We start from the raw sequence: 24,665 nt of genomic DNA, 5'->3' as shown, positions 1-24,665 counted from the left end.
ATTTTTGTAATTGTAAAAATAATGCATCTATAGTTTTAGAATGCACTGGAGAAAAATAGTCAATGAAACCATATAGCCCATCAAAAATGAAGAACCCATTAAAATTTCTGTCCTTGGCAGAGAAGATATGCTATGTTCATTATTAAACTTTGATAGATAATAGTAATATATGTTTATTTGTATAAAATTGTTTTGGGACTATTACAAAATAAGTTCAATAATATTACAACTATTATCACTGAAAGAGATATTTTATAAAACCATTAGACCTTAATTCTACAACAGATTTGAAGAGCACCATTGACTTCCCAATATTAGACTTTCCTTGGTATGATGAGTCATTGACTGTTAAAAGTTCTAATTTTTCCAAATTCAAGCCTCCTTGTTTACCGTAATACTATGGAATCCTATGTAAAGTATTACTTTCACATTTGTACTATATTCTTTTGGAAAGTTCAGATAATTGCTGGTAAAACTTGAGGCATTGTAATATAGTATTTTATGATGATGTGTTACTTTCTATGGCCTAAATACACTCCTACTGCTTCTCAAGATTTCTTTTGGTGATTTGCAATTATAGGCTGAAAATATACCATGTAGGTATTTTACTTCCTGTTCTATATTTGCGTTTTATGCTAAAGTCAGCCTGGAAATAGCCCCCACAAGTGTGACTCAGACTAAGTGCAGAACAAAGACAGAGCCATAACAAATGTCAGGCAAAATGTTCCAGAGACATTTTACTAACATGCAAGAAGACCATTTACAAGGCCATGCTTCAGTTCACAGGAAGATGAAGATAAATGTTTAAACACCTGGAATATAGTAAAGAGTCTTTTTTAAAAAAAATAATAACTTCATATCCTGTTTTTATCAAAATCTCCAAATTATGGACAATCTAGCTATTTATTAGTAACTCAATTGCATTTGATGTGGCTTTTTGTTTTTCAGTAATGTTAGACACTCCCTCTCCCAGGAGGCTCCATGCTGCCTGCACTGTTCTCTCAGCTTGGGCCACAGGGTGGGGGATTGTGCAAAGTCTAGGCCTGAAAATTTAACCCAACCCTGGCAAGATAGTACAAAACCCTCTAACTAGATTTTTAATTACTGTTGTTGTTTCCAATATGTGATTTTACTCTGTGTAGACAAACACTTATACCTGAAACATTTTTCTTTTTTTTTTTGTGATCTCCCAATTACTTAAAGTCATAAAATTATCAATTTTTCTTAACTTAGCCATACTGCAGGGGCAATAATAAAATCATCCTTTGCCAAATAAAACAATGGATTGATTTATGAGCACGGAATATTCATCTGCATGATTATTTATTTTTGAATTAACTGGGGTGTAGTTTTTAGTTCCCTCTACCCCAAACACCGGACGGGCAAACCCTGTTTGAAAAATCAGTGGCTTATCTAATTTACTTTTTGAAATTATCTTTCTAGCTAAACAGAACATATCAGAGACAACAACCATCCAATTGAATATCCCTGTGGAAACTGCACCGCCCAATTTGTCCAAGGAACCACAAATAATTCCACTCCAAGTTACACCCAGCATCCCTTTAATCACCGAATTACCTGTCACTCAATCAAATATCCCTCCTATGGGAGAAATAGTGAATATTGAACAAAAAGGCACATTTCTTCCACCTGGAGTAATTGAGGAGAAGTTTGAAAAAGTCACAATTCAACCTGAGGCTGCCATAGGCAGCTCAACAGCTGGAAGTACGGAAAGCCTGGGGGATGTGGAATATATACCATCTGCATCAGGACCGCTTGAGAAACCAGATCCATTTGAAACTGAAGAAGGAGTTTCTTTATTGCCACCAACTTCTTCAGATAATGAAGTACTCCAACTAGAAACTACCACCTCTCACCATGCCACTGTCTTGTGGGAAAGGAACACAGAAGATACTCAAACACAAGAAGTGATTACCCAGACAGAAGAAATTGAGGTGGGACCCTTGGTAACATATCTAGAAGCTTCAGAGCATCCTCCAGTGGAGGAGTCCTTTACACTTGGGACTCTGGTTGTATCAACAGAAATGGAAAGTAAAACTGAAAAAGAGTCAACAAACATTGTTCTTTCTGGATTAGGGCCTACAGATCACTATGAATTCACTCCAAGTGAAGATGAAGAAGAAACACATACTATTAAAACTGATCAGAACATCTTTGCTTTTAGCCAAATTCCAGAAGTTGTTACAGTGTCAAAGATCTCAGAAGAGAATAACCTCACTTTGATGGAGCATACTGATTCTATAACAACAGTCACCTTACCTGTAATGATGTCTACCAAGGAAAGTTCCTCCATAGACAGTGGGGAAGAGACACAAACCAGTGGCAAGTCGACTGAAGAATTTTCTGGTCAACATATGTCCACAGCTTTGCCATTAGAAAATCATACAGGAGTAAAAATGTTTGCTTCTTCCCAAGATCTTACTTCACCACAGGGTTCAGTTGAGGGAACACCCACACTTATTTACCCTGATCAACAAACAGAAAGCAGAGAAAGGGAACAAATACTTAAGCCAGAAACAACCACAATTCATGTCACTGAAGAAACAGAGAAAGATGTGACAAAAGATCCATTTAATGGGATAACAGAGGAAGAAGAATTCTCTGGGATGAAGCCTGATGAAATGACGAAGTATTTTGATACTTCTGTAGCAACAATTACAACAAAGATAACCTTAGAGTCAAAAACAAAAGATGTTGAAGACAAATTTCTAAGTACACCAGTCAGCTTAGAAGTAGATGGCATTCTTGATTCAACAGAGTTGGAAGAAATTACAACTGAAGTTCAGCCCACAAGCAGCACTTTAAATCTGGAGGTTATCACAGTATCCAAATGGCCACTGGATGAAGATAACATGACATCCAAGCCTTTGGTATCAACGGAACATATAGACACTACAGCATTGCCTACTGCCTTATTTACAACCATAGAAACAACTGAAAAGCATTTTGAAACTGGAAGAACTTTTCCTCTCACAATAGATATTACTCAGAGACCAATGGTAGAGTTCACAGAAGAATCTTGGAAAGACAAAGAAGAATTCACAGTGAGTTCACGTTCAACTCCTAAAACAAGCATTAAAGAAGAACCAACTGTTAAATATCCCCCCAGAGGAGTTGTTGATACAACCATGGAAGGGAGTGCTATTGATGAAAAGTTAGATTTGGACACACCAAAATCAGTAACTACTGTCCATCAATTTTCACAAACTGTTTATGGGGAAGGACCAGAGTTTGTTAATTATAGCAGCAGCACCCAGGAGCCTCCTGCTCATGTAGAAGCTGATCAAACAGTATCTTTAATTCCTCCTGTTTCATCAGATGGTAAAACCACCCAAGATATGCACTTGATTGATCAGACTCCTTTTGAAGTAACTCATTCTCTAGAGACCACTCAAGCAATAAGCAAAAGTACAGAAGTAACTTCTGTTGAGCTCCCTGTTTCTGAGAAAGAACAACTTACTGAGCATCCAGGATTTGCCACTGACTCTGTGACCACCATTTCTTCAGAGATTCTGACAACTCCACAAGAAAAGGACACTGATGAACATGACTTTGATGGATCAGCATATCCAACCATTGAATATGGGTTAGTGACAGATTCTAAGCAAGTTCCAGTCTTTAAAACTACTGTTGGAACAACAGAGCTTAGTATATCTTATCCAAAGTCTGTGACTGAGCACCAAGTGAAGACGGAAGTAGAAATGGTGACACTCAGCCCTACATCAGGAGGACACTTAAGTCCTGGACCTGACAAGGAACCTGAAAGAAGGGCTAGCAGTCCTTCTACTTGGGAATCCAGATCACCTTTAAGCCTATTCACTACAGAAAGCACACTTCAGGGCAAAGAGGAAACAACTTCTGGAAGAAAAGAAGAAACCTCCCATGATTATACAGAGATTGGCTCTGGGTTATTGGAAGAGTCCAAAAGCACTGAATCAGAAGTGCTCACTGAAGTTGCAACAGTAAAAACCACAGTGCAAAGTGATATGACTACTCTCTTTGGCTCACTAGATAAAATTCATTCCACTTCAACCTCCAAATATTTTGTCACTAAAGAAAAACCACCAATAATTGATAGGGAACCTGGTGAGGAAACAACTAGTGACATGGTAATAATTGGTGAATCAACATATCATTTTACACCCACTCCTTCTGATGACATGGTAACTAAAGAATTAGAAACAGATATTGATAGAGAATATTTTACAACCTCAAGTACTTCTTCCATTGCACAGACAACAAGACAACCCACAACTGAAGAAGGCAAAGATGCATTAGGATCTCAGGAAGTCTCTACTTCAGAGCCTCAGGCAAGGGAAACAATCCATCCTGATATAAATGTATATGTTATTACAGTCACAGGCAACGAGACAGGTAAGTCTATCCTTTCTACACATGCCATTCAAGGCAATCAACATTTTTATCATGACAGTTATTTTTTGAAACATGAACATATCAGATGCTGCCATTAGAAGATAACTGGAGTGTAAAATATGTCATGAAAATGATGTTTAGCTGCATATAAGTTGTACTAAGTGGTATGTTGGAAGATGGTGCTAGTACATTGGAAGAATATTTGATAGCATTTGATTTTGAAAGTCATAAGAAACTCGCTTTGTCATCTAATATAACCAAATCATCTATTATACATCATTTCAAAACATGTGGAATCAAGTGTTTTAATTTCAGTGTCCTTCCATCATTACTACTTAAGTGTAGCATTTAGACTGTGTTAACATTCCATTAGTCTGTAATTATTAACATCAGCACTTACAGTTTGGACAGCTAAAAAAGTGTTGGATCTTCATGGAGCACACACATACAAAGGTAGAATCTGGAGCTCATTTCAGAGTGTTCTGTGGAGGGAGGAGGGATTTTGCAGGTTCACTGTAATCGGTGTTGGGTCATATCATTAAGTACTATATAGAAATTGTTGCTTAAAAGTGATTTTTTAAATGCTAATTCAACACATTTTTTAGCTGATGTCCTTATGCCTATGTATGTAGCTTTTTATTCAATGGGTATACAGAACAGAAATGGATACAGTACTGACCATTTATAATATTATAATTTCTATTTATTAACCTAAATTAGATAGTCTGGTAGTGATTTTAATGCTTCATAACCTGGTATTCAAATGGTAACCAAGAACATTTTAAACTTTGTCTTCTCTCTATATGTATATTTGTAACACTTTTCAATTGAATATGTTTTTTTCTCTGAGAAATAATTCTTTAAATATCCTTCTATTGACTAGTATTTATAAGTCCAATTATTGAAAGTGAAACCCTCATCAAAAGAAGAATATGCAATAGCATTTACAGTCAGTAATCGAGCTGTGAGTGTATTATATATTTTTCCAGTTTTCTTTAGATCAGGTTACAGATAAAGATTTTAACAAGGAACTAAGATAATTATTAATACTTCTATATTGATCTGGAAGATTGAAAGAATGTCAGTATTAGAAAATGTATTACAATCTAACTACTTGCTGCTTAGAGATGTTGATGATAGTGGTTGATTTCTTAATAACAATGCTTTGCTCACAAAGTGGCTAGGATTCCCAATTGTGTGAGGTGAATGATAACTGAATCAGTGAACCAGTTGTTTCTTCACGTAAGGTGATGATAGAAATCTCAAGCAGAAATAGTTCAAAATTTCTTCAAGCTTTCCAATTGCTTCTACATTTTTCATATGAGAAAAGAATATGTAAATATGAATATTTATTTGAAATGAAAACTATAGAACTCTCTCTCTCTCTCTCTTCTCCTGCTCCCATGTGTGTATGTGTGTAAGTGTGTGTATGTGTGTATGTATGTATGTGTGTGCATATGTATGTGTGTGAGACATCTATATCTTCATTTGGACAGAGGCAGAGATTGAATGCAGTGAAATTAATCATTATTTTTAGAATGGCATAAATCCATACTATCTCTTTTTCTTGTACTTTTGAATAACATCAGTAAGCATTTTTTTTTAAGAACTGGACTAAATGTGAGGAATACAAATACTAGCAAAGAGAAAGACAAGTCCCTGCCCTTGAGGAGTTTACATTTTAATAGAGAAAGACAACATATACAAACCAGCTAAAAAGTGTGTTGGTAGAATGAGGAAAAGGAGGTACCTGATCTGGATCATGGTAAAAAAAAGTTCTCTATGAACTGTTTGAGTGTACTGTTTGAGTGGAGTGTCTATTGGAGAGGAAAGAAAATATGACTGGTCTGGCTTTGTGCCTTAAAATGAAGGTTAGGGGAGGAACTAGTCCATCAGGAGAGGCCACAGGCCAGGGGATACTTTTGTGTGGTAAGTCCAGGAGTAAAATAAACTTTCTAGGGTTAAAGTTTCTGAAGCACAAAAGAGAAAGGTCAGAGTCAGGAGAGCAACCTGGAGAGGAATCATATGACTATAATTTCTTAGTGAACATTTTTTTCTATTTGATTTTTCTTTAATGAATGACTATTTAAAGGAAACATAAATAGGAAATATGATTTTGCTAGGGATCATGTTGATTCCTGTTCCCCTTCACACTTCTTACCTTTTGCCAACCTCTTCAATACTCAGGATTGAACAAGGGTTGCTATATAAGTGAGAATCTATCTGTTGGGCAGGAAGGGAATGGAGAGTTATTATCATCTAATTTATGACCTGGAAGCATATGTAGATCCCCTTACTTAATTTATTATACTAATTTGCAAGTGTATTCTTTAAGTCTGACTGTCTACAAGGTACAGATAGAGAGGTAGGGTCAGAATCAGGAAAACTGCCTCAAATTCTCAAATTCTGCCTCAAATGCATAATTACAGTGTGACTCTAGGCAAGACTCTTTCAGGCCACTCTCCAAGACCTAAATTTCAAAACAGGTACTAACTTGCATTGGAAAATGGATTTCCCTACTAGGATGAAATTACAAGAATTGAACCAAAACAAACAAAAGTCCCTTTAAGTTAAGCTAACTGAAAAAAAAAGTAAATATGTGTCCCAGTTGACAACTCTCAAACTTGTGATGGAAGACCAGACTACAAAAATGAGGAAGGAAAAAAAATTTTCCTATGATTGAAGGATTTTAAGACTTGAGATAAAAGGGGAGTCAGAATAGCATGTTTGAGCATCCCAATCAGCCCTGAGGCAGCTTACACCAAAAGGTGAGGATTTAGAATTGAATAGTGAGTGAAGAATTCAACCCAGGGAAAGAGGAATAATCATTTTCTCTTTTTAAAAAGGATAGAAAATTACTGTGAAAATAGCATTGAGACAAAATGTCAGAAAAACAAGAAGCACCTGGTCATCCAACAGGAAAAAATACTTGATTAGTCTTTTTGCCCAGATCTGCTCTTCTTGACACAGAGCAGGGATCCTTTGTTGAGAAGAGAGGGTTTATTCAGATATCTTCTTCTGTTTGAGTGTATAAACTTCAAGCTTTTTTTCCTGAGCTAATTATTCAATCATACCAATCTTTCACACACACACACACACACATACACACATTCACACACACACATTCACACACACACACACACACACACCCGAAAGTTTAAAACAGATATGAAATTAAAAGCAAAGCATTACATTTATTTTACAGTTAAAAAATTAAGAAAGAATCTAATTTCCTGTCTAAGGAAGATGTCACATTATTAAGGGGCATGGGGTAGATGGATATAGCATTTCAGGAAAACCTATTTAATAGAAAAACTCAAAAAAGATTATACCCCAAGCTGTATAATCACTGGGAATTTCATTAATCTCTGTAGAAATACAAATCATCTTAATATAATCAATGTCTAAACATTATATGTCATCTAAAATAGACAGTGATATACTGGACTATATGTGAGTGATTTTGAACTATGATGAAATTTGTCATTTTTCACTGTTCTTAGTACCACCATTCTTATTTTTTCACTTCCATGAAAGAAAACATGCTTCTTGAGACAGTTTTATGTTACCCTGACTCCCAGGGATCATAACAAGTTTGGGTGTTGGTGCTGCTGGGGCTCTATGGGAACAGTGGTTAGCAGCTTAAAAGGTTGAGGGAACTTTTCAGCTCATAAAACTTTTATGAGCTGAAAAATGCTACAGGGGGTGTTTAACAGAGGTTCAGGGGGTTACTAAAAACATGACTTCTGTCTATTGCGAGAGTAATTTGCACACCTGCATTCTGAGAAAATATTGAAAGGTTTTCTTTGTGAACATATGAAGATAATCGGAGTCTGTTTCTACGGTCAGTCCCATTCTATGTGAAGGGTTTTTGTCATTAGGCTTCTTTGAATTACAGGTTAGCACAGAAATTCACACACGCTCACTTACAGACAGCTAGCATGTATTGTTGTCACAATGTGTTTAAATGTACTGATATTAGCTATATCTGATTAGTAAAGATAGATATTAATTTCAAATATAATAATAGGATAATGGTAGAATTCTGAAATGAGTTGTTAGTAGGACTTGAGGATATATGTGTCATTCACCAACAATCTCACCTCTAATGGGATTTTTTTCAGTAAGAAATGAGAGATAACAAGATTACCAAGATCACAAGAGTGTGAGTGTGTGGACACATACATACACACATTTGAACAAATATCCTTGCTTTCTCTTTTGGTGTATTTATGTGAAGCAGGTAGGAGTCAGGAAGACCTGGGTTTGAGTCCTATTTGTATTGACACTTATTGGTTGCACAGCCACATGCAGGTCCCTTAACCTTTCATTGTCTCAATCAACTTTTTTTTTTTTTTAACAAGGCAATGGGTTTAAATGACTTGTCCAAGGTTACACAGCTAAGTAAGTATTAAGTGTCTGAGGTCAGATTTGAACTCAGGTTGTCCTGATTCCAGGTGTGGAGCTCTATTCACTGCACCACCTAGCTGCCCCCCCCCCAATAACTTTTCTGAAACTAAAGTCTGCAGTGGTTAATGGAGTTATCATGCCAGAGAAATCAATGATGTGGCCAAATTAAAATGTATGTATTTATGTGTTCATATATATATATATATATATATATATATATATATATATATGAATATAAACATACTAAATGTATATATGAATTAATTTACATAAATGTATTTTATAATAGAACATATAAGTGTGTTGATGTTTGCTCTGTTTTGGTCTTGGTAATCTCTTGATACATTCTTTTGCTCAGAAAAATTTCATTAGAAATGAGATTGGTTTTCATGAAGACATTAAAGATGAGAGAAAATATTTATAAATCAATTCATTTAACAGTTTTGAATAATTTGTCTAGTTGCTAAGCATTGAGTTTAGTTGAATTGATCACTACTATTCCTCAGTAATTTGTCAGTGATTATTAATTTTTAAGCATAGTGAACATTTACTTTACAGATACAATCTGACTCTACCAGAAATTCCCCAGTGGATTATGGTTTTTCTTAGATGGCTTATCTTTCTTGGGATTTTTTCTTATGAGAGACAGTTTTTTTTTTAAATTTACTTTTTACGGTTTTTTCAAGTTAATGGGGTTAAGTAGATTGACCAAGACCACGCAGCTAGGTAATTACTAAGTGTCTGAGGTCAGATTTGAACTCAGGTACTGCTGACTCCAGGGCAGCTGCTCTATCCACTGCATCACCTAGCTGCCCCTATGAGTGATAGTTTTAAAAGTTGTTTCCCTTTTCATTTGGTTAATAGAATTGTATTGCCTGCTGCTTATCTACTTGAAGATTATCAGGCTCATTATTATTCTGTGGTCTAAGGCATATGACTTAGTTGCCTCTTTCTTTATCAAAGAATTTGGCAAGGTTCAGCAAGCAATTTCAAATCCAATGAGGACTAGATATGGAGTGGTGACTTTACTGGTTTCACTGCAAGTATGAAACCATTAACAAAGATCCAAGACAGGAGATATACAGATTTTTAAATAAAATCAACATATGTTGTTAAATAGAGGTAATATTTCAAGGTAGTTTAACTTGTTCTATTGGGGTATATTTTGAACAGGAAATTATATGTGTTAAAACTTTTTTCAGGTTGCTTATTGGAATAATTGCTTACAAGAGTCAGGAGCAATTTCCCTCTGATTACTATTATGCTTCTACATTTTGGTTCCTGTGCCCTAGAATGTAAAACAGCTAAGTTTTTTTTCTTCTGACATTGTGGCTTTTGGGAGGTGATTCAGGAATAGAAAGTAACCTTAACTGAAGTTTTCATTTTCAGAGAAAAGAACAGGAAATGTTTGGGTTTGTTCCAGTATGTAAACATTGTGTTGTGTAGTCTAATTTTTTTTTAAAGTAATATTTACATGAACCAGCCTTGTAGGACTCAAATAATGACTATGTCTTTTGAATTGCTGTAGCATAATATTTTGTATTCATGAACATTTTGTTTATACATAAAATGAAGTCAGGAGGCAGTGTGACATACTAGATAGGATCCTAGACTTAGAATGAGAAAGATTTGCATTTTGTCCCTGCCTCTGACAATATCAACAACAACAAAATGAACAGCAAACTGCAGCTGCAGCATTAGCAGTAGTAAATAGTAGCAGTAGCAGCTAATGTAGCTTCATTCTCTGGGAAAACTTTTTCTTACCCTTTGGGAAGAGAAATACAGTGATGTCATTTTTGGATTTGTTTTGGGGTGGCTTACTTTCACTCTATCTCCCTTGGTCCTCCTTTCCTCCCCTTTCCCTCCTTTCCTCCCCTTTCCCTCCTTTCCTCCCTTCTTTTTTCCCTTTGTTTCTCTATTTTGCTTCCTTCCTTCCTTCCTTCCTTCATTTGTTTCTCTCATTTTCTTCTGCCTCTGTTTCTCCCTTTGCTTCTGTTTACAGTCTTTTTTCTAATAATAACTTATAACTGTGGAGAGATTTTCTTTCCATTAATCATAAATCTGTTAAAATAGGAGAATAATGTCAGTAATGGGAGTTCCATATGTGGGAACAGATTAGCCAGAGCAGGGGTTTCTAACCTTTTTTTTTTAATGTGTCAGAGAACCTTTGACATTCTGGTATGTGGTTCCCTTTCTCAGAATAATACTTTAAAAATTATAATTGAAAGGAATTCTAAATTTTAGCCATAGATGAATGAGAGTAAAGATATAATTTTTTCTTAACCAAGATTGCCAACTCCTTAAAATTCAATCTTAGGGCTTACATATGCCACTAGTTGAGAACACCTGTGCTAGAAATTTTGAAATGACTTGCCCAAAGTTGAACAGCATCTTAGTATTTAAGCTGGCACTATAACTGCGTCCCTAGATTTCCTATCTATGCCTCTTCTAGGATCCATACTTCCTGAATTTGTCACTCTATCAGACAGAAAATCTATTAACTTTTTGGTGAAGTACATATAAATGAATGTCCATCATTTTATTGTAATATTCTGTTGAAAAAGTTTCCAGTTATTCCCTCATTAATCTTCACACCATATGTAGGGGAGTGACCTTAGTGATTATACAGAACCTACAAGGAAAGATTAAAGAGGAAATTATTAGAAAACAGCGTTATAATTAGAAGGGAGAAGATCAAGTTTTAACAGTATGGAATTGGAGTTTGAAGAGACAAATGAAAAGAGAAATTCAACTCTGCCCCCTAGCAAAGAGATAGATATATCTGCCCTCTCTTCCTCCATCACAGGAAAATCTCTTCTTCCTGAAACTATTTTTTTTTTTTTTTTAGTTTTCTGCAAGGCAAATGGGATTAAGTGGCTTGCCCAAGGCTACAGGGCTAGGTAATTATTAAGTGTCTGAGGTCAGATTTGAACTCAGATACTCCTGACTCCAGGGCCAGTGCTCTATTCACTGCGCCACCTAGCTGCCCCCCTGAAACTATTCTTTACATTTGCTAAGCAAGGTTCCCTTGCCAGCTTCATAAACATTGATGCAAAATCTTTCTTGCTTAAAGCATAATCATTTGAACTGAACATATTTAAGCATGAACTGCAAATTCAGGACTCTTTTAGAATAAGGGTCAGGGAACAAAGAAGCATAAAATACCTCTCTGCAAAAAACAATAATAACAACAAAAAAACTTACAATTAAAGGGAGAGGACAAAGAATAATACAAGCCTGTATACTTTAGCACAAATTGTGGGATTGGAAGATATAAAGCAATTCAGAAGTAGGAGATATTAAAATGGGTTAGATCAACTTTACTGACTTGAAATTTGTCTTTGAATAATGAACAGGCATTGAAATAAAGAAGAGGAAAGTATTAGTAGTTTGCTCTCCAAGTGTAGATCTGCAAATATATCTCTGGTTCTTCTCAAGCCTAGCTGTCAGATGGAACAATTGGAATCTTATCTCTTATCAACTACTCTCCTGAATGGTGATGGGGAAAGGGAGAGCCTGTCCTGAAGCTCATTATTTCTTGTCTTCCTGCATTTCTTTCACAAGAAGAGTGTCTTTCAATTATCCCCAGGTTCAAAATGGGAGTCTTTTTCCAACTTGGCTCCTCTCTACTTTTTCTGTCTTCTTTCACTTTATTCCTCCCCTACTTGCTCTAAAGTACAGTGACATTAACCTTTTTGCTCTTCTCCATTTCCTAACCTTATGCTTTTATACTTATTGTCCTCTCTGATGGGGGTGCTTTGCACCTCATCTCTGCTGTTTGGCATCTCTGACTCCCTTCAAGACTTAGCTCAAATCCCACCTTCATAGAGAAGCCATTCTTGCTTCCTTTTACCTGTCTCCTGCCTTTCCTCTGAGATCATCTTATATCTATAGAGTGCACACACACACACATGAACACATATATGTGTGCATAGCTATTTAATGTTATTTTTATTATGAGAATACAAGAGCATATTAGAATATTGAGAGCAGGAACTGTGTTTTTGCCTGGCACATTAAAAACTCTTAATAAGTGCTAGTTGATTGAGTGACTGATAGAGTCAGAGAAAATTACTCCTAGACCCTCAGGAACCAGCAAGTCTTTTAGAAATACAGTAAAGGAGGAACTTTCTCTTATCTTTTAGCTTAATTAATCATTACAAAAGACTTAAACAAATCTAGCCAGATAATCTTGATATTGTCCCTAATGAATCCATGCTTCTTTCTAGCATCAGTTTGCAAATGACTTAAACTTAATTCTCTCATACTTTATAATACTGCCCTTTTATACTTCTTAAGAGCCTTTAAGTTTTCAAAATATTTTCACATCTATTATTTCAGTTCATAATTTTGCACTAATGAAGTAATGACCTAAGTCAATCTTCATAGAATGCTTATACTTAATAATCCTCTCAAAGCTTAATTATAAGTTAAAGCAAACAAAAACAAAACTCTGCTCTTATTTGCCGGGTGGTCTCGGCAAGTTCTTAATTTCTCTGTCAGAAATGTTGCTTCTAAAATGGATGTAATGACTATAATTATATAGTCTCCTAAATAACTCTCAGTAGGATGACTGCCCCTTCACATCTTATAGGGAACTCAGACCTGAGTTGGAAGGCTTAGGGCAAAACACATTGTGGTTCATCCCAACCCGACTCTAGATGAGACAGTAGGATAAAGTGATATAGTCCCATGTGTCTTGATTATTTGAGGTGTATGAGAATGGGAGAGTCAAGATTGCAGAGGAGCCTTCTGACTTTTCTCATACCAGCTAATAGAGACTCTTTGGAGTTGGAGAAAGTATAAGAGGATAACAGATTTAGAGATGGAAGGAACCATGAGTGTAATTTCCCCAAATTCCTTGTTTTACTGATGAGGAAAGTGATCCTCAGAGAGGTTAAGTGATTTGTCCATTCATGTCATATAGGTAATAAATAGCAGAGGCCATATCTGAACTCAGACCCTCTCTGTGTTCTTTCCACAGTTCTACATGGACTCCCTGGACATAGGGATTTCACTCTGATTTCAACATAGAAATATTAAGGCATAAAAGAGGCATAGGACTGGAGACAGAGAGACAGGTTAACTGAGAATCAGGATTAGTAATAACAATAAAAACAATCATAATGTAGCTAACATTTATATAGGGCTTTACACTTATTACCTCATTTGATCCTCACAACAAAACTAGGATAACTGCTATTACTATTTCCCTATTATAGATGAGGAAACTGGGGAGGTTAGACGATTATTTGATCCAAAGCCACGGAGGCATCAGATGTAGGATTTTAATTCCAGTCTTCCTGGCTCAAGTTCATTCAGCTCTCTAATTCATTGTCATTTAGGTCCTACCTCTGAAAGTATGTGACCCTGATCAAGCCACTTAGCCTCAATGCTTCAACTATTCTCTAAACCAATAAATTGTAGAGAAGATGCTGATCTGCTCTGTTATGTGGAGTTTTTATTCTGCAGATGGAATCCTTGGTCAGGTCTGAAACACAAACAAAAAATATCAAAGACAATTGTCATTTTGGCTCATTTCCTCCCCACCCCCACAATTATCAAACATTTATTTTTCCTCCCTTCCTCTTGTTCCTTCCCCACTGGGGAAAAACCAAACCAAACAACAACAAAACATCAAACTCCCATACTAATCATGCAGGCAAGCAAAACAAACTTCCATATGCTGAAGCAAAAGTCTTCAAAAGATTTCTTACCACTGTAAGCTAGTTTTGGTTGTTTTAACTAATAAATTCATATCATAGAAAAAATGCCATGTCCATTTAACTTAAGTCTGTATTCCTATAATTTGGCCAATTTTCTCTTATTCAGATGCCTGTGAAAATGGATAATTCATATTAGTCCCTTAATAAATGTTGACTTGAACTGAATCATTTGTTGGACACCTTGTTTGTATAATCTTGAGGGGTAATTTCAAGCTGAGCTCTTCAGAGTAGGAAAATCTAGGTCTGATTTTGCATTAGTTATATAGCTAAAGGCAATCTTTTCTTTTTTTTAAATTAAGATCTTTCTCCTATTAAAAATCAAATAACATTATATTAGCAGAAGTAGTCATTTAATGGTATTATCTTATCAAAGGTTCACCTCATCATGTTGAGTTTAATCAATGTAATGGGAAATCAACTGTAGCTGCAAGTTAAAATATACAAATGCAATTCTGATTCAAGGCAACGCAAATATAAAATTCATTAGTTTTGCTCAATGTGCCTCATGTATGTAAGAACTTTCTTTTTTGCCTTTGATAACTACTCATCTAATTTCTGCTGGAAAATGATTCTTTTTCTCATTTCTTTATAAATTTCCTCAGGTATTAAAAAGAAATAGATTCAAATTACATATAAACAAAATGCATATGCATTCTCTTGACTTTTCTTCCCCAGCTCTTGACAAAGTGGTTATATTATTCTTGCTTAATAGTTCTTAAATTAGTCTTACAAATAAACAGAGTATTCATAGGTTCAAATGCCATTTTTAGGATTTCTTAAAGGGGGAGGGCTGATAAGAGCTTCATTCAAAGGGAAGGGAGAGAAAATTGTTTAATTCATGAGATTTGATGAATTTTTAAAAAATCAATTATGAACCAAAGGAAGACTGTATGATAGTTGAAATGGAGAACTGAATAATTTACCTAAATTCTCCAGACCAGGAAACATTTTTGCCTGAATTATCGGAATAATTGCATAGTTATACATTTTACTAAGTAAAGTGTGTTATTTGGTTGTTTTCAGTTGTGTCCAATTCTTTATAACTCCATTTGGAGTTTTCTTGGCAGAGATGTTGGAGTATTTCCTTTTCTATCCCATTGCAGATGAGAAAACTGATCTAAACAAGGTTAAGTGACTTGCCCAGGGTCATTTAGCTAGTAAGTGTTTGAGGCCATATTTGAACTTAGATATTTCTGATTCCAGGCCCAATACTCTAGTAAGTGTAGACCAAGTCAAAGTAAATGATTTCTACAATTCATGAATTCTTGAACTACCTATAGGATGTAGGGAATCCTAGAAGAATCCGATCTAATCGTGCATGTGTTCTTATTGGCTAACAGAATGCAGTGATTTTTTTTTTGACTTTATTCAGACTCACTAATAATAATAATAATATTTACACCATTCAGCCTAGCCTAAATAAAAACAACAACAACAAGCAAACTGATTAACTGAATGTTGTCTAAAACCCAGGGAGGTAATGTTGTAGAGGAGACAGAGGACTGGCCTCAGTTTCCTGAAGACCTGGGTTCAAATCCCATATCTCTGCCAAAATCATACCTCTGACCTGTGGCAGCTCACTTCTCAGTGCCCCAGACAACTCTAAAAATCTAAATTGAGGCATAGCTGCTATTCTGATCTTAAAAAGGTAATTTCCTCATCTGGCATTGACTGCCCCAATGAAATTGTAGGCAACAAAAACTATACACTGTTATACTGATGGATGGATAATGTCATGGCAATGTAGTGTACATATATATTTATAAACAATATGCTTACCTTTATAGACCAGAAAATGATCAGTGGGTATTAAAAGAAAAATAAAATAAACATGAATGCCTGCCTCAAAGGGAGGGAAGGCAAACATATAGGTAACTAGGAATGTTAACGTTTGGAAAGTCAAAGACACCATTGTTGCTGGAAGGAGATGAAGCCTTTAAGGGAAATGAAAGATTCAGGAACCATAGGACTTTCCAGCTAGGGCAGAATACTGTAAACAAAGACATAGAAATTGAAAGAGCAAATTGGGGGTGGGGTTATAGGTCAGGGAGAATTGAACCATAAGGATGAAAGTAATTTCAAGTGAAAGTGCTGACAGGGATTTTAAATATCCCCCAATCCTATCTCATTTTGCAAACAGAGAAACCAAGTCCTAGAGAGCAGAGTGGCTTTCCAAACTAGCACAGTAAGTTTAATGACTCCCAGTCTAGTACTTTTAATTTTATTTATTCATTTTTACTGAGTAATCAGGCTGGATGTTGGGCAGATTAATCACTGAATCTCTGAGTTGGAAGCATACAACAGGTCATCTAGTCTAGTTCACATGATAGGACTTGAGGCATTTAAGTCAGAAAGGTCATTTGGAACCCCTGTGGATTTCTAGGCAAGGAAGGATAATGATGAAAGCAATATTTGAGAGATTATCCTGTTAGTTGTGTCTGTGAGGGCTTAGAAATGCTTTGCCATAATTATAATAAGTTTACATTTTACAAGTTACTCTTTCCCCCACTTACACAAACTTATGAGTGAAACAATTTAGTGGTCAGATCATCCCAACAATTTCTTAATTTATCTACTGAAAATACTTCCCTGAGCATTTTTTTTTTTGTTTAGACCTGTTCTTTATTGTTAACATTCTTATCTTTGCCTAGGGCATTTTTTATGCATTTTAAGATGCTTAATTAAGCATAAAATTGTCTTAAGGCCATTTTTAAAGCACAGATAAACAGGGAAATGTTAGTATAGATCTTAGTTTAGTTTTGGTTAATTCCTTTTGCTCTTGATACCTAAACAAATCTTATAGAAATGGAAGTAACCTGGATGTCTTCCTATTTCATTCAGCTTTTTATTTGTTCTTCAGATACTCACCAAATTCCTGAACCTAAAACTGCTTGATTATAATCTGCAGTAAAGTATTTAATTCATCCTAAATGAGGGCTTTGGAGTCTTGAGTCATTTCTATAAGTGAGAAGAGCCCACACTTGAAGATAAGAATCAAAGCCAGATTTAGACCAGAGGACTTTATCTAAACTACTTTTCCCTTCTCTAAAAAACAGCATCAGATGGAGATTATTAAAAAAAACCAGATGATTTTCCACTTCTCCTGTCCAGTGCATGCCTATCTCTAACAGAGAGTTTATCAATGAGGCACATATTTTTACACACATATTATATACCCTCTAGATGTAAAATTCATGACTTGGAGAATGTCAGATTTTTGGCCTCAACATGAGTAGGCTGTCAATGAAAGATAAAGAGCCAGAGGGATGCCATTAAGTGAAGCACAACTAATAGTGCTAATGGAGATACATGGACCAGTGAACCTGATAATTTCAGAATCTTTAATCTGATTTCTCTCTTAGCTCTTGAAGGCTTCAAGTGTTAGAGTAAATTTGCACATGATTTTTAATCACTATGTAATGGATGCAAAACCCCTCCCCAACCCCTCAGCAAATCCTTTACCTAGGTTAGACATGTGGGATATACATTTGTATTCATAACGTGTTCTTTTCATTTGAAAGCCATAGACTTTAGTTACTAACAAGACTTAACTATAACTTAGACATTAAGCAAATTATCCACAAAACTAGTTGAAATATCTGAATTGTGACTTGAATATAGGTCTCATGAGGGGCACTCACTGTACTTGGGATAAGGAAGGTGCCACTATGCTTGTGTAGAAATCTGTATTTTACTTTTTGTGTGAAAACAAAAAAAGTCAATTTTATAGACATTAGTTTTTCCATTAAATCATGCTGCCTCCAACAAATTTCTACAGAAGTGAATTTTATTTTTACACAAATAGTAAAATTCAGATTTCCACACAAGCACAGTGTACTTCCTCATCCCCTACTGATTTAATAATAATAGTTAACATTTACATAGTGTTTATTATGTGTAAAGTGTTTTAAAATTATTATCTCATCTGAGCTTCATGACCAAACCTGGGAGGTAGGTTGCCATTAAGATAAGGAATTTGAAATAAACAGAGGTTTAGTGACTTGCCCAAGGTCACACAACTAGGAAGTATATGAAATTGGTTTTAATTTGAGGTCTTCTTGATTCCAGGTCCAGCACTCTTATTTACTGGACCACCTCAGTGCCTTGATCTGCTTTGTAACAAGGTTGCGAACCTTCTCTCTTGTTTTTAGAGACATGAAAGGCTCAGATAAAGGATCTGGGAGTGACTCTAAGTGATTGGAATTAGCTATGTAATGAACAAAAACAAGGCAGCTATTTATTTCATGGGATTTGATGTTTCTTCTGTGAGATGATTATGCATGCTAATGTTAGCTACATAGGGTTCTTTTACTTATAGAAAGTATATTTTGCATAGATAGTAACTTCCTCAGTATAGAAACAGACCCAACACCCTCTTTTGAGAAGTAAATTTTGTTCAAAGCCAATGCATGATGATTCTTTTCCCTTTTGTCAAAACATTGGAAGTCAAATTAATCTCATCAAGGACAAGTTCATTTATTTAAACACAAAGGTTTCATTTACTGTGTTCCACAAAGATTCTGAAAATAGAAAAGGGTGTTGTTCAGTTTTTTCAGTCATGTCTAATTCTTTGTGACCTTATTGGGGATTTTATTGGCAGAGGTACTGTGCTCTGCCATTTCCTTTTTCAGCTAATTTGACAAGATGAGGAAACAGAGGCAAATAAGCTTAAGTGACTTGCCTAGGATCTCAAACCTAGTTTTAAAATCTAGAAAAGTCTTTCTGTCTTCTGGCTCAAAATTCTATGTACTGTCTCCTAGATGCCCAAGAAAAGGGTAGGCAAAGTTATATTTTTGCTTCCAATTAAGAATCTCTGTTGTACAATTTAATTCATTAAAATGCTTACTCTGTGCAAGGTGGACAAAGAGAACATGCTATGGGACCTGTTCTTAAGGAGCAAATAGTCTAATGGGTGAGATTGGAGCAAGACAAAAGCAAAAACAACTGATTCAAGGGAGAGTGAGTGAAATGTACATCAATTCAAGCATGATGATGTTGTCTTTCCTTCTCAAAGAAGACTATGACATCAGGGAGGTGATGCCATAACAAACACATGAATTGAATTCGAGTGGGGGGGGGAGGCTGTTCTAAGTCACTAGCCTCACTTTCTCCTCTAGAGTCATCTGGGTCCAGTGATCAAATATGAATCAGGATGACTGGAGATGGCCCTGGGTGTGAGGCAGCTAGGTTGCAGTGGATATAGCACTGGCTTTGGAGTCAGGAAGACAGGAGTTTGAGTCTGACCTCAGACATTTGACAGTAACTACCTGAGTGACCCTGATTGCCTCAATTCAAGAAAAATGTTCTAAGAATGATAAGGAGGGACATGATATTTTCATTTCCATGGTGAGATGAGAAAGAATAGCTGAGTTGAACTTTGAAGGGTAGGAGAGGCTTCACAAGTCAGAGCTGGGTGGTGACATTCATAGAAGTCTTGAAGGTTGGTATGAGTAAAGGTGTGGAGACAGGAGAGGAGGAAATATGCTTTTACCTAATTACCTGTTCCTTTGTTCTATATGTCCTTTCTAGACATTACTGATGAGTAAACAATTTTTCTCACTGCTTTTTAGGTAGCATTATCACAGATTTTAGGGTTGTGAATTTTGAAATTGTAAATGCTAATAAATGAATGTGATCTGAACTAAGATTATGTATTAGGCAAGACTTTTCAGTGTTCACTTGAGTAGCCGGTCCATAGTAAGTGCTTAATGAAATCTTGTAGAATGACTAATAATAAGGCAAGACAAGACAATAAGAAATTTTAAAGTACCTACTAAATGCTAGATACTGTGTGAGGGACAGGAATAAAAAAAAAGGAAAAAGCAAGATCCCTGCTGCCAACAAATTCACAGTCTAATGATCGATTATAAATCAAAATTGTGTGTGGAGCAGTGATGGTGGAGAAAATAGGTGGAGTAGGGAGTTAGAAGTTACTGGGGAGGGGGGAAAGTAATCTGCTGAGTCTGATGGTTTTGATGACTATTCCAATCAAGGTTATAGCTGTCTCTTTATGTAGGGCCATATAATAGGGCATGTCTTAAGGAGAAGAAACATAATCATTAGGGTATTACTAGCTAGGTTTCATTGACTGAAGGATGCCTCTTTATGATTCATTAACTGAGAATTAGAGGTCTTTTCCAGGGTTCTATAAAAGTTCCCTCTGTGGTTCAGATGTTTTGGTTGTATAAATCAGGAAATTACAGATTCTTTTTAAAAATAATATCAGAATGAAGTTTCTGAGACCAATTATTAAATATTTATGTCAGATATAGGTATCAATATATATTTAAGGGCTCATGAATATCTATTTTCCTAAATTAAAGTTAGAACTACTAATTTAAATCTGTGGAGTATAGGGGGAGGGATATGGTGTTAGGAAGCATCCATAACTATTCATTCTACCTTATGTTAAAAAAATAGAGATTGGAGAGTAATTAATAAATACATCAAAAAGGGATCATGACAAAAGCTCTTTTTCTTTAGCGTGACATTGTTTTGATGGAAGCACATTAGAAAACAGCTTCAATAGCTAGCATTTGACAATTTAGTTTTTGATGAAGTAATTTACTCAGATAATATAAAACTGCAGAGAAGAAGTTCCCATATATTTGTTTGATGCAGCATGGTGCAGTACTAAAGCTCTGGCCTGGAAAGATCTGGGTTCTAGTTCCAGTTTTGTGAATTCTTTGTGTTGTGACCTTGGGCAATTCTCTTTGGGAATTAGTTTCCTTATCTCTAAAATAAATGGAATGAACTAGATGACCTCAAAGGTCCCTTCCAGTCTGAATTCTGTTAAAGTCATGGATGGACTTACTTTTTTTTCCCTCTGAAGAATAGAAAAATGAGTATTGTCTTCTTTATTTAGCTTTTAAAAGTATACTAACATCCTTTTAAACTAGAACAGGAGAAATGGAAAGATTATGCTTTTGATTTTCTCCATAGGGTCTGTGGTTAAAGTTTTTTCTTACTCTGGCAGAAAGTGTCCTAAAATGAATTTCATATAAACAGATCATGATATATCACTTTTAAATATGGAATAAAAACTGCAATAGAGATGAGTAAATATAGATCACATTTTATCTCATTATGTATCTCCCTGCTGAAATTAATTATTTGAAGTGAATAATCAAAAGATAGATCTTTTGGTCCTAATCTTGACAAATCATAATATGTCTTTGAAATGATTTTAGGAGAATTGAAAACAAATCCACTTTATTATTTATTTATCTTCCGATGGTAACATTGCAAAAGTTCTATATTTAAAGTTAGAAGATGCAAAAATGGCAATGGTTAATATAGTTTGCAAAGTCTATTGAAGGACATAATTATTCAAAAGAATTTGCTCTGACTTGTACTTTGACATACTTGTGAAGACCTGACCAAAGAATACATGAAACAGTCTAGTATAATCATGTGTAATTTCATAGTCATCATCATTTTGTTTATTTATTTTTACATCATGATTTCAATTGAATGAAATATATTTTAGTCATGATGGTTGATTTTGTAGTTAGGTCCTTTCTCATTAGTATAAATATCTTCATATAGACAGAGGAGTTATTCACAAAAAGGACTGATAAGTATTTGGTTTGCACAGTATATGTGCACAAATCTTTTTTGGAGAATACATTAGAGAGACATGATATCTGTCTTCAAATATTGGAAGGGCTACCTAATGGAAGAGCAATTATGCTTATTTTGTTTGATTTTAGAGGACCAAGTTAGAAAGCCAAGGGTAGAATTTGCCAAGAGTCAAATTTGGGCTTGATGTAAGGAATTGCTCAGGAGTGTAGTAGATTTTCCTTTCCTGGCTCACATACCAACACCATTGGGGGCATCAAGCAAAGACTAAACTGATCATTTAGAAAGGTATATCATGATGGAGATCCTTTTCCAAGTTTGAATTAGATAGGCTCTGAGGGTCTACCAATTCTGAATTCAAAACTTGAGAAATCAATAATTTTTTTTAATGAAAAGAAATTTTGGCATGATTCATAAGATCTGGTTTTCTTTGTTACCTATTCATTCTGCTTTGCATGGAAGGTTAAAGAAAAGAAAAAAGAATAATTCTTTTCTTTGACTAAGAAGTAAAGCCTAATTCTCTTTTAAGATTTCTTTCTTAGTCTCAAATCAGCTATGGTCATCTTCTGAGGTAAATGTTTTTATTGACATATTGCCTATTGAATCTTTGTTTGGAGTTTAGGGAAAAGAGGAATTATCTATTTACTATGTAAACCTTAAAAAAAATATGCTTCCACAGTAGAAAGATTATTGAGCCCAAAGTCAGGAGAAACCCTAGTTGAGATTTTTGCCTTTGATGGATCATAGTCAAGCCATTTAATCTTTGGGCCTCAGTTTCCTTATTTGTAAAGCAACAGTAAAAACAACTATGATGCCTAGTTTACAGGGTTGATGTGAGGATCAACTGTGGTAATTTGTATAAATAGCTTTTCATATTTTAAAAGTATGTGCATATTTCAGCATGATTATTTTTAGCCCCCTTGTTTGTGAACCACAATCAGAATGTGGTTTTAAAATTCATCCATGCTAAATATAATTTTATATGGTATAAAAGATACTTTTTATAATATTTAAGGGGAAAAGCTTTTTAGCCTATTTATCACACACAAATATTAAAGGGAAAATGATGTCAGCATCCAATTATTTTGAAGTTAAATATAGATGTAAAAATATTTTCAACTACCATTTAACTATAACCAGTTGTTGTGAAAAATGCAAGAACAATTTACCAGTTCTTAGTTATCTAAGTACCCCAAATGGGAATTAAAAAGTTTCTTTTCTAATGTAACTATTAGGCACTTTATAGGAAAACTGAGTTTTTTAATCAGTGCGTTTTGTTTGATTTGTCACATTTATTGAGTAGAAACCAGTCACTCACTGTCAGTTTAAGTTTTTTCTTCAGGAGCTCAGTTATTGTACAAACTTGACTCCCATAACAGTGGGCTGGTTTTTCTCTTTATATTCTTTCCTTAAAATCTTATTTTTATTATCTACAAAAAGACCTTGTTTCTCCTTTCAATAAATTGGATATTCTTGATAAAGTCTAATTGGATTCAAAGTTTTTAATTTATTTTTTAAATGATAAATTTATTCAGTAGTCTTTAAATGTCTAGAAGATAAACTTTGTGATTTATCTTGAAAGATTAATTGTGGATTCCTTGGAATAGAATTTGACAGATACAACTAGTTTCTAATTTTTGGATGTTTTAATTGGGTAAGGCGACCTCAACAAAAGAATTAGTAGTTTAGAGTTAATAACTGTAGTTACTTTTTTATTATTTTTTTCAGATAAGAAAAATGAGGCTGGGAGTTAATAAGTAACTTTCCTTGATGTTTAAATAATTTTCACATAGAAAATAACTGTCTGAGGAAGAATTTGAACTCAGTTTTTTCTGATGTCAAGTCTAGTGTTCCATTTACTGCTTTATTTCTGGAGCAAGAGGCAATGAAATTCTTCACATGGCAGGGAGTCACAGAGAACCTGAGACACTAGTTCAAATCAAAGAAGGAAGAGTTAGTAACGTGCAGTGGTAGGAGAGGATCTTAGTCATGCAAGCCATCTATGATCTGAGAATGCTTCTTCTGAGTCTTCTCGCTTCAATCCCCACAATTGTAGTCCAGACCTCTCTTCCACTGCAGAGGGAATGCTCTGACTGTCCACTGGGACCAGGATGGTAAGGATATCATGTGTCCTAGGATTTGCTCAAGCTTACCACTTGGGAATAAGTAAACCCCATACTTTCCTCCCACTCAGGTATCTAATATGTCTCATGTGGGGTTTAAAGATTAGGGATCCTCTGCTGTTCACATCTTCAAACCCCCTATTTAACCATGAAGTTGATGGGTGTCGACCAGGGTATTGGGGTCAAGGTATGTAGAGTCCCAGTTCTGGACTCCCTCAATCTTCCCCAGGTGAGCATTGGAGGGGTGGGAGACAAGGAGGACAAAAGAGACAAGTACTCCATCAAGATCTCCAAGTGCTCCATTTATTCTCCAGAATACAAGTGCTTAAATATCCTTCCCAGACCCTAATCCATTCCCACTCTTGTGGCACTTAGTGAAACAAGGTTCTGATGCTCAAAGGCACAAGGTGATGATAATTTACAGTATTCC

At 35.2% G+C, this 24,665-nt stretch overlaps 1 protein-coding gene across 3 annotated transcripts in view; it reads left to right on the top strand.

The window, feature by feature from the left end:
* The window catches only part of VCAN (versican), a 133,126-nt gene that overhangs the window by 53,864 nt on the left and 54,597 nt on the right, over positions 1-24,665 (top strand). For 2 of the 3 annotated variants that reach the window (XM_074204539.1, XM_074204537.1), the window contains exon 7: positions 1,444-4,395. The exons of the other annotated variant lie outside the window; for it this stretch is intronic. In XM_074204539.1, the coding sequence (XP_074060640.1) occupies positions 1,444-4,395 (2,952 nt within the window). The remainder of the gene's footprint in view (positions 1-1,443; positions 4,396-24,665) is intronic. 3 annotated transcript variants of the gene reach the window in all.

The sequence above is a fragment of the Macrotis lagotis genome, chromosome X (genome assembly GCF_037893015.1).
Source record: "Macrotis lagotis isolate mMagLag1 chromosome X, bilby.v1.9.chrom.fasta, whole genome shotgun sequence".
Classification (NCBI taxonomy): Eukaryota; Metazoa; Chordata; class Mammalia; order Peramelemorphia; family Peramelidae; genus Macrotis; species Macrotis lagotis.
The sequence above is the reverse complement of the archived record's forward strand: the minus strand, read 5'-3'. Positions and strand labels throughout refer to the sequence as shown.